Source organism: Pogonomyrmex barbatus, unplaced genomic scaffold, assembly GCF_055798465.1.
Source record: "Pogonomyrmex barbatus isolate J1 unplaced genomic scaffold, ASM5579846v1 scaffold3, whole genome shotgun sequence".
Lineage (NCBI taxonomy): Eukaryota > Metazoa > Arthropoda > Insecta > Hymenoptera > Formicidae > Pogonomyrmex > Pogonomyrmex barbatus.
In genome coordinates, this window is record NW_028297127.1 from 4,414,071 (window position 1) to 4,426,175 (window position 12,105).

Sequence of the window (12,105 nt, forward strand, 5' to 3'; positions counted from 1 at the left end):
AGGTAATTTTTTCTGACAATAATTACTTGTTTTTGAAGAATACAGGGAAATGATAATTTTAATTAAATATTTACTTATGAATTCTACTTACCATTTCGCGATGATTTGGATAATAACTCTGTTCAATCAGAGGAAAGGTATCTTTACCTAAGCGACGTTGTAGTCCCAGCAGGTGAGCAAATACCCAAGGTTTATCCTATTTTATAGAATATGATAGCAATTATTGAAAGGTTCAATTATGCTGTATATATTTTTTTTGTTTATAAAATATATATATATATATATATATATATATATATATATATTACACACACACACACACACACACACACACACACACACACACACACACACACACACACACACAATATATATAAAAATATATATTAAACGTTTTTACTTGCTATATGAGAATACCAATAAAATATTTAATATATTTTCTATACAACGTTTATTTTGCACATAATTATTAAAAAAAAAAATTATAAAACAAATCATTTTATTATAATATATTACCTGAAAGTTGTAAATTGCTGTGATATTGTTAACGCTAGGTACACCGCCATACATCAGACCAAGAAGAAGATTTTTATGATCTTCTCCAGCATCTCGCAGGTTTTGACGTATCAATACGAAATCAGGTTTGAAGGATCTAACAACAATTATAGTAGACAATTATAGTAGATAGTGCAACATTTATATTTGTTGCACGATATTTCTTTAATATTTTAAAATTCTTTTTATCTTTCCTGTCTTATTATATCATTATATTTAAAATGTTTTTATGCATTATATGCGATATTAATTTTATACATTTTTATACATTTTTATACCATTTTAACTTATTTTTTTTATATTTACTTAATTTTATAGCAAAATTTGTGATAAATGTAAAATAATATTTTAATGCAATATGAAGAATTGTCAAAATTAAAATTAAAAAATGCAATTTTATTTTCGAATCTTACCGAATAACTTTGGTCCCGTTACGATAGACAGCCATGGATACAACAGTGCCCGCCTCGCTTGCTGTCAGGGACAGTTCTCGAAATTCTGCCTGTTCCACACGGATCTCATAATCGCCATGCAGTCTGCGCCCTCGAAAGTATTTGCTCCAATCGGTGTTCTGGTCGTCGATCACCAGCAGAGTGAAACATCGGTCTTTGCTGTATGATGAACCTCGCGTCGCGCCAGATACTGCCGCTCCCAGAATAGAAGCACCCTACGCATCATTTTAATCATCAAACATCATTTTTATTTTGTAATATAATAACTAATCGAATAGAAGATTGATTACAATTAAGCACACTATAACTGACAAAGCTTTCGAGAAAATCAAATTTAAAGATTGAGTTAGAAAAATGTAATTAATTGAAAGAATATTTTGAGATCTTATTTAATGAGTAAGGATTAATAATATTTATTTTTCCACAATTCTAATCGTAATAATAATTAATCGCTTTCTATATATATATATTAAAATTAATTTCAAATAGACCGAAAAATATAAGGAAAATAAGGAAAATGGAAATGAAATTAACTCGCCTGATCGCGAGCGGCGCCGGTTAAGCTCTGCACTCGCTGAAGCAAACTTTCCCGTGTCTTTGCTGGCGAAGATGGTGCGCTGGTGGTCCGCGAGCCGGGTCTCAGGTTGAGGCTAAGATCACCTCCGATGGGCTGTGGCGGTCCCTGGGGTGGCGCGCCCGGGATCGGCGGCTGCGACGGCGGTGGTATTGGGCCCGGTTGGGACTGCAGGGGTCGGTCCGACACCGCCTGATACGGCTGGGACGAGTCCTGCCGGCCCACGGTGGCCAGCCCAGGATCTGCGTTGGGCTCATCGTCGAGTTCCGAGCTTAGGTCCCCTGATGAGAACCTGGAAGACAAGCTATGGTGGTCGTCGTGACAGTGACAATCGGTCGGCAGGCCGCGCACTGACGCTGTCGTGTTTGACGCTGCGTTAAATGCACATCAATCACAGCCATTCGATGCTGATGGGATGAGGAGCATGAAGATGACATCGGCTGGGCGGTCGCTAATCGGCCGGCGTTGCATGCGTGACGCGGGTCTTACGTCTATTTCGGTTACGAAGTAGACAGTCATGGCGCTTCACTTCGGAGTAATGTATTTATTTCTTTCTTTTTCCGTCTATAAGATGGAATCTCTTTTCCATTCAAAGGGTTTTATATGGAATAAAAATGAGCATCGAGATAATCGCTTAATATAATGCTAGAATATCCGCATGAAATCACATGTGCATCTACATTATCATCAATTCACACAATCGTTCACATCGATCGTGTAGTTACTCAGTAATAGCAAGATTTACGTTACAATAAAAAATAAATAAAAGTAAAAGAGATGAAAGACGCGATATCGTTGATGGAGAGGAGAGGCGTTATACTAACGTTGCCGTGTATAAGGCTACATTAGCACGATGATTTGATATCGTGGCGTGCGTCCAGGCTGCTGCATTTGGGGCAATGCTGGAAGCGGTATTTTTAACGAGCCGCATGCATACATTCATATTTGTCGAACACGAAAGACTTGGAATTATTAATAAAAACATTAAACTCGTGTTTGGATTCCCTGTCAATATCTTAGCGCGACATTACTTCCAAATAAGCAGAGGTTCTCAAATATCTCGACATAATTTCTTTCATATATTCAAGAAAATTTCCTCTCTTTTTAATCAATTAACACCATTTTTTAAGAATTATTTTTAAAGAATTCAAGTTTCTCCTGTAAATATAAAAACAAATGTCTTTTTCAAATATAGAGAGTAATTTTACATCTATAACATCTTAGTTTAACAAAAATTTAAAGCCTCACATGTGACTTTATTAGCATGGGAACCTTCGCGCGTCGAGTTTCAGTGATCCCAATTTTCAACATCGTAACTTTGACACGTCGTTGCCGATGTTTGCTTAATGGCAGACTCAGGTAAGCGCTTGTGTCCCAGCTAATTGGACAGAGGACTCTATTTTCTCTTCATGGACGCATTATATAGGAGCCGTCGTCGAGAGCGTACGAAATATTGAGATACCGCGCGTTTTAACGGCCGATCATTATCATGCGTACGCCAGTGTGCGTAAATTGACTCGATATAAGAGCCACTCATAAAAGAATAGAATTCAGCTCGGCATGATGAATACATGAGCTTTCATGAGGTATACCTTTCAACAACGTATTCACTCTCGAATAGGATGGAACGACGTTTCGATCGAAATGTTTCCATGCCAGATTTTAATTACAGAAATCTCTGATAACAGAATATGTCCGGTAATTACGTTAAAAGCGCATTAAGCGCGCGGATAATATATTGAGAATATAGAACGCTACATTCTCGCGTTAGAGTATAAAGTGTACGCTATATATTCGCAATTATAAATTATTGCTTATATATGTGGAGATTTGCTTGCGACGGACAGAAATAAATTTCACTTTAAAGAGATAAATGTTATTTTGCGTCTGTCTTCTGGGAGTTAGCTTTTCTCGAAGCTTCATCCACTTTATCATGTAGACAAAGGACATAGTCGCTATAGTAATATTATTTTAATCTTTTGTCTACATGTCGCTTTTTAATATTTAGTCATGCATGCAAATAAGTCGCATCTAAATTCATTTTGAATTTCTAGTATAATAAAAATTTTCTTTAAAATTTGTTATTGTAAAATCTCTATTACAGCGGATCTCTATACATTTATACGCATAACATTAGATGTAAGAAAGAAGTAAAACTAATCACATATAAAATACTTTTCATTCGTAAATTCTCTTATAGATTTGTATAGTGTTTTAAATCTATTACCGATCCCACGAATTTAAGAAATTTTCCACAGATTTGTAATCCGAAGGATCAACAAAAGTTTATGAAATACATTTAAATCTGTTCCATGCAGATTTGAGATTCGGGCTGACATTTTTCAATATATGCACGTCAATACAATTATGGAAGATAAAAGATGACGATAAAAGATGAATTCTTTCTTTTTTATAGACGAACACCGTAGATAATAAATCTTCGGAATTAATTGATGCGAGATCAAATGTCAGCCCCAGCGGTCCGGATCCGCCGTTATGTCGTGGACTCACCTCCGTTTCAGGTAGTTGACATTGGAGGTGAAGGACTGGCGAAAACTGGAGAATGAAATGTTGCCGGGTGATGGAGCTGTACCACAGTACTTGGCGCAACCGCCGCGGCCGGTAATCTTGATGGTTACACCGGGCTCGCTGCTGCGATGAAATGGCTCCCGGTTTCGTCGCTCGGACCGTTAGCGATCCGGAAGATAATCCGCTTCAGTTCTCTGCCGTCGCGATGGTCTTTGTATTGCTGATGACGCGATGTCGTCGCGACGCGCGAAATAGGTCGTTCGTTGTGAGTCGATGGATCGTGTCAATAGATCCTAGATCGATGAGCGGGTCTTCTCTGCTTGATGCGGCACGAGATGAAACTTCAACGTAAGGTAATCCGAAAGGAAAGGATGAAATAAGAGGAGGTGAGGAAGGAGAAAATAAACAATCCAAGTTGAAATCTGTAACAAGTAGAAAAGAGAGAATGTGATTTAAATACCGAGCAATCATACAAATCGTAAATACGAGACTTTTGTTAGCGCAAATAAATCTAGATCTAAATAATCAGATGTATTATTTGCTGATGCATCGAATATATTAGAATACGATATTTTTATGTTAAGTTATTTAAATATAAAAATTATATATTATATTATTAAGATTAATTTTTTATTATATAAATACAATATATATAGAATACAATTTAATACTAAAGATGAAATTTGTTAAATATTATTTTTATTCAATGTTTTTCAATTTAATTAATAAAAATAACCAAAATCATTATATTTTAAATCTAAAGATTCAATTTTAAATCTTCATATTTTAAAATTGAATTTTTTTTTCGAATGCACAAGTATAGGTCTGATACTTATATTTGAGATTTTATACAGTTCTAATTCAAAGAGGTTTTTTTTCGATTCAAGTTGTTTAAATAAAATGTCTAAATAAAATGTGTTAAATAAAATAAAATATCTTGTTGATAAACGGTACATTTTTATTGTGCAAGACATCTTTCTGTAATTGGGTTATCTCTGATATATATCGGAAACAGTAAGCTATAAAATTGATTCTTATTATTTTCATTATGTCATGTGCTTTGTGAACGCTTGTTTGCACATTATTAACAAAGGTAACAAAGGTTGTGTCAAAAATATAATAAGATTAATTTTTTATACATAATTTAAAATAGAATATAAAAAAGTCTTGCAGAAAAATAAAAAAAGATTCCAATAGAAATTCGCATAAAATCCACGAAATAGATAAGAAGTTTTTGTAATAGTATAATCTATGATAAGTATAAATTAGAAAAACTCGTTTATGATAAATATTCTAGAATGATAAAAAATTTCCGCTTTTAAATTTAAAAGCTGGAAATAAAGAGCGCTTCGAACTCACGTATTATGCATTAGAGAGGGAAAAAAATTATGAATGTAACCGGTGTAACCAATGACTCGTAATATAACGGTCGCGAAAATCGATAGTCGGAGCGCGATTTTGCTTGGAATTTCTAAAATACTTCACGGCATCGTGCGAGTTTACCGGCATTTACGTATTCTTGGAACATACACGGAGCACGCTACTTCTATAACTTGCTCGTTGATCATATCATCGCGTAGAACGCATCTTGAAGAGCTCGCGGAATAATTCCATGCTCACACCACGGAGAAAGAAACGTCGAAGAAGCAATGATACGTTCCGACTGCTCACTATTTGTTTCTTCCGTATTTCTTCGATAATAGCGATGCCCACATTTCGCGGAACTGGCGGACTACGCGTGTAATCTCCAATGTTCTTCAACTTTCTCGAAGTATTGCTCGAAAAGAAAACTTCGCAATTCAATATAGCGATTCGAGAAAATGGCAACAGCTTGCGGAATGTCTTCACAATGAATATTACATGTCAAACCGAGATGAAAATGTTTCATATGTTGAAATATTCTGTAAGAATTATTATATAACGTCGCAATTGAAAAAAATTTTGTCTTTCACTTAAACGCCATATGAAGATACGAAATTTTGAACTAAATTTAACTAGAATTTAAAGAAATGAAATATTTAGGGATGTACACAAAATGATGAATTTGCATTAAGATCTTGTGAAGAGAAAATTCTAAATTTATCATAGAGCTTGTAGCTGAGTGGATATCTGGGTCGTTCTATATTTCATTCCGAGGTTATACTTTCAAGTCTTAATTCAAGTTTTAAGCTGTTTTATGATATTAACGATCTCAGCATTTGTTGCTTCAAAAGATTTAAATCGTGTGAACGTATAATTTATGTAAAATTATAGGGAGAAAAACTGGATGAACCAATGAGATATAAGTTAATCTGTTATAACGACTTCCATGCGATAGCATTTTGCAAGTTTCACAAGGTTAGTGTAATACATTCCGTAGAATTATCCAAGCCGCGAGTAGCACCTACTTATTAGACCGCGAAGTGGTAAACGAGTTATAGAGCTATTACGTGTTGATGAGTTACGCCCATAGATGCAGCTCATCAAGCATTTTATACGCACAATACCGTTGCATGCATCGAATTCCTATAATAGCTATGTTACATACGATCACAATAGCCTAGTGTGTTAGTGGATGATAAGTTACCAGATACAAAGTTATGTAGAATAAAACGCCTAAATTGAGAATTGAATCACAACAACATTCTAATTGTACATTCAAAATAATTCTAAACTGTTAATTAATTTATTCTGGCACATATGGAAAAATAATTATATCGATAAATGTTAAAAGAAATATAGGCTACGTAGAAATATAATAATGATATAAATGAAGAAATAATCATTTATTTATGTTTTGTAATAAAATCACTAGATGAATATTATGAATGGTAATTCTTATTGTAATTTTATTATTTCAAAGAAAATTGAATATTAGAATTACTTAACATTGATAAATAAATCAATGAATTTTGTAATTTTACAATTATTAATACAGCATGGAGAGTACAGCCATAGCGTAACACCGACTGTACAGATAATTATAGACCATTCCCATTCTGGCATATTTAACTACCATTAAATTACAGATGATGTAAAAATCGATATACCTATACCTTACCGAAGTTCAATTGAACAAACATCAGAATTTAACGAGGAATATATCAAACGAAAATCAAGTATTCATATAACAAATTCTTGATGTAATTATAAAATATCGAAATTTTAATTTAATTAATTTTTGAATTTTAAATTTAATTAGGAGACCACATTAATTTAAAGTTTGCTACAGCATAATAATAAAAATTAATATGGATATGTATTACAGATGTAAATTATGAATATATTAAATATTTCGGAATATTCACATCAAATTGGATTCAGCATAGATGTGGATCACCATTATAAATTGCATATTACATATCCTCATAAGTTTAAATGCAATGGAATATGGATATTATATTACCGGTGATGTCTGAATTCACGTAATTACAAAGATTAGATCTCATCTAAAAGCTTGCTGCGGTCTGCCTGTTTTATCCCTATATCTGATTCACATTGGAATTTTAATGAAATTTCTGTATCTTTCTATATATCTATTACATATTTTGTCCAAATTAATATAATAAATGAATGTTACAATATGGAAAATAAATGTTACAAGAAATTGCGTAACCATGTAGAGAAATCTATTAATCCGTGTATAATGTCTTAAAATAAAAAAATGTTATTTTTATAGCTATTATAAATATCGAATTTTCATTTTACACGACTGATCAATAAATTCTTGTTCAAAAACGAATAAATCGGGTTTTTCTGTATTATCGTTTTTAAATCGCATTTATTATGTATCACAACTGATATTTCATAGATGAAGACTGTCATGCAAACAAGACTAATGACTGAATTCATCAATGTTAATCAATTTTGATCTAATCGATTCTTCATCTCTTTTTAAAATTAGAAAATGCATTAGTAAGTTTAACTTCTATCATGTCGCAATTTATAACTGCATGATATTACAAAGTTATTTCAATTACTTTCATTACAAAGATAAATTTGTGTATGTTAAGACCAAAATCAATAAAGAGAAGATAATTCTAAAAGAATATTAAGCATATAAAGAAAGAAGAGTGCTGGCGCAAAAGAATGTTCTCGTTTATGCTGATCATTAAGATCCATCTCGGCGGCCATGACTAAAACTTTTTAAGAAAAAGTGGCTTTTATTAATGTCGTGACGAAAGAAAGAGAGAGATTTACTATCTTAAATGTAAAATAAAATTTGTCCTAAAAAAAATCAATGAAGGTGCCGCTTCGTAAAACGCACGCATTCGCCATTACTTTTTCGTTTCCCAAAATTCAGTGTGTCACTCCTGCTAAAAATATCGTACTCGTTTCTCGGTTTTCCCGATTGTTCCGACTATTTATGACTGAACATCGATTGTACTCCAACACTGGAATCTTGCGCAATAGACGTAAATCCGAAAACTGCACTTGCGTACCAAAATATACATGCTCATTCAAGCAGATAACGATCCCCTTCATCAAAGACCGCCCACATTCCGTTTGCTCTTGCCGTCAATACGAACGACAGCATCTTACCTTGACAATTCTGCTATTCTGCGAAGACGTTAATGCGAGCTTTCACTCGATAAAACGATCACCGAACAGTCAATCGTGCCGATTCGTTATCGTTACAAACTCGCCGCGTTATTGATGGTGTTATTCCGATGGCGTTATCTGCACGTCTTATCGATAGCAGTATCGAGCGATTATCGAGAGCGATGTTGAAACTACCCCGAGAGAGGTATCGAAACTACCCCGCTTGACGAAGACAACCGTCACGTGAAGGTGGTGCGCGCCACCAGCCTGTCATCTTGCGTACTCTACGGGGCCGAAACCGGCAAAATGATTTTACGAAAAGGCAAAGGAACCATGACCTCAGCGGAATCGTCGTATTTTAGCGAGATTGACTTTTTTTACGAGGCACGAAACTGAAAATTTCGCATGTCATGCGATTCTCAAACTATGGCCACTTACCTGTGTCGCGTGCGTGTACTACCCACTAGTTTGCCGATGAAGCAGTGAAGCTCGGTGGAGAATTGCGAGGGTGTCGCCCGGAGAGCTATCCTGGTCGATACGCCGGCGCCTGCGCAACCCCTTATCACGTACCGACCCCTCGCGTCTCTCGTGGGGGTTTCTTCGCACACCGTGAACGTGAACGTATATGATTCTGTGCGAGAAGAATGACGAAGGTAGGGGGAGGCAAAAAAAAGCAACCCTAGCCTGCCTGTTGGTATTTGTGCAAGATTGTTCGGTGCATGTCAAACACGGTCCGCCTACTTGCCGACTGGAGATGAAACTTGCTTTCACGTACTTTCGCACCCTCGAGTGCGGTATTCGCGCCATTAAAAGCGTCGCCACCCTAAAGAATGAGAGGGCGATTTTCGCAATGGAAATTATTTTTTGGGAGCACGCGAAACGATCAAATGATCGATGACAAAGGAATAACATCTTTTTTCAGAAGGAGAGGATCACATTTACGGAAGACATAGAAGTGTGATGGGATAGATTGTACAATCCTGAATGTTATTAAGAACACTGAGTTTGACGTCCCTTGTGAGATTCTATCGACGACGTTATACGAAGTTGTGCTTGAGGAAAAATCCATCAGCAACAATAAACTTCTTGCGAGATTGATGTACCCGTCAGAGTTTCTTATTGAGAAGCTTCGCCTTTAAAAGTCGACACAAGTGGACAACTATACTATTATCAAAAAATGTCTTCTAAATAAAAAAAATATGACTTAGCAACTCGAGAAAATTAAAAATAATATTCTAAAAAAGTAATAAATAATAACCGAGCAAATTAAATTAAAAGATTCTCACGGATATTTTTTCGGTGTGCTATGTACAGTATAATAATATTTTATAATTTATTATTTATTAGACCAAGCATTTATTATCAAGAGATATTTTATAATGCATATTCGTGCTCCTATCTTTATAAACTTAAAGGAACTATATTTGGAAGTGAAAGATGTCAAGGCGATTCTCCATCAAAAACGTAAAATTTTTATAAATGTTTTATCAGATCTCTATGAATAAGACGTGGAGGTTTTATATAACGTGTTCACATTATTTGCATTTAAAGAAGCGAGACTCTCGTTCGTTTCAAGGAAACTTCAATCGATACGCGGCAAAGTTCCTTCTCGAATACCTCTCGACAAATTCACTGGATGTAGATTGAGGAGCAGTAAAAAGGTTTTGAGCTGTCAGACTTCTTGTTTCGTTGCCAATAATTCGCTAAAATATATCTCGGATATAAAATAATATTGCAGAAAATCTACTTTATTTCTTTAAACCAATACTCTCTATGTTTTTTCTCTGATATGCATACATTCGGACATTAACGATATTAACAAGACCTTAAGAATAATTAAAAATTAATATTACAAATAAAGAATCGAAAATAAAAGTAAAATGTACATAAAATTATTATTAAAATCTAAAATATTTCTATATTACATTTTATTATAAATACGTAAAAGATATTTTAAAATATATAATTAATAATTATTATGAATTATTATTGTGACATAAAAGTTTAAATTAAAATTATGCAGTCTTTTCTTATTAAATTATGCAGTCTTTATTAAATTAAAACAATCAGTATTATATAAAGCTTAAAATTAAAATATTGTGATCTCTGTGTGCTAAGATAATCAATATTATATACGTTTGTATTTGAAGTCAGAAAAGAACATTAATTATTTACAGCAACATTTCTCATTTGCAGCTGTTCTATCTACATATACAATTGATGTCTCGCTCCAATTTCAAGTCTCAGATACAATATCTCTCATCGAAGATCAGATGTATTGTACATTACTTACAAATGATTATACGCCACTTCTATTGTCTGTTATACGAAGTCTTTGTCTGCATTGTGATGTCTTAAGTATCGCTTTGACGATGACCTCCCGAAGAACCCCGGTGAAGGCAATATGTATGAAACCGCGAATAATAGATCGAACGCATCTCGAAGCCTGTCCCAGAATGCCGTAACGCGAATTCTTTAAAGGAAACCGAGTGTTATCTTCGAAACTGATAGGCGCACTTCAAAGATCCGTACGCCTCCTTTAATCACGATAGGTCGAACCAGTCTAGGTCGGGTTGCATGAGTCGTTTATTATAATTTTTAAGTCTCTCTGAACCGGTTTCAGTAGTTATTACCAGTAGTACGCCAACGTTGTTATCCGTTGTTTCATTTTTTTATCATATCTACTATACTTTTGAAACACAGATATCCGGATTCCATTATCCAAATATGACTTTTATTTAACAAATTTATATTCACGTTTGAAAATAAAAAAATAGATTATTAGGCAGAGTAAGATTTTGTCTGTAGAAATTGCGCATTATTACTATCGATTATTCATACATGCATATAAAAGAAAGAAAGTGTAGGCGATACAAATAAATAAATATTTGGAGGTCTTTGATACAAGAAGCTCTATATACATATAAAACAGCTTAAACTATTCTAATAAATTAATATTTAATTATTATTTTATAAATATTTTGTACAATTTTTCAAAGATTTGTGTGTGAAGCCCATATTTAATTTTCAATACTAATCAATACTTAGATCAATACATCGATTAAAGAGGATTTATTAAGATAATTTTTTATCTTTGAATATTTAAAACACTACAGAAAAGAGAAAGAGAGAAAGAGAGAGAGAATTTTTTGAATAATTTGACTTGAATAAAAATTGTTATTAACACCATTTTTTATTTCTTCCACAATGTTATTCAAGTATTTTGATAATTATGAAATTATTATAATCTAACAGTATTAATTTCACTTCTTAGTATTGCCACCAATATTAACATAACAACTGAACGTAATTTGTTCCAGGCAAAATGCCTTGCTGATACATCAGAAACCGCGGTTGCCAACCACTTGCTTGCTCCGTACCGTCCTCTCACGACGGTATCAGCAACCATCTAGTTATATCGAATCCGGAGACATGAATGCCCGCATCGCGTATATAGCGAGTTGGATGAAGAGG

The 12,105-nt window shown here is 34.0% G+C and overlaps 1 protein-coding gene across 1 annotated transcript in view; it reads right to left on the reverse strand.

The window, feature by feature from the left end:
• Syn (synapsin) overlaps positions 1-9,582 on the reverse strand; it is a 50,570-nt gene extending 40,988 nt beyond the window's left edge. The window contains exons 1-8 of the mRNA XM_011633021.3: positions 9,574-9,582; positions 9,373-9,454; positions 9,070-9,262; positions 4,093-4,272; positions 1,546-1,873; positions 969-1,222; positions 517-652; positions 92-196 (exon numbers count right to left, since the gene is read on the reverse strand). Coding sequence (XP_011631323.3) covers positions 92-196; positions 517-652; positions 969-1,222; positions 1,546-1,873; positions 4,093-4,272; positions 9,070-9,262; positions 9,373-9,454; positions 9,574-9,582 — 1,287 coding nt within the window. The remainder of the gene's footprint in view (positions 1-91; positions 197-516; positions 653-968; positions 1,223-1,545; positions 1,874-4,092; positions 4,273-9,069; positions 9,263-9,372; positions 9,455-9,573) is intronic.
• Between the last annotated feature and the right edge of the window lie 2,523 nt (positions 9,583-12,105).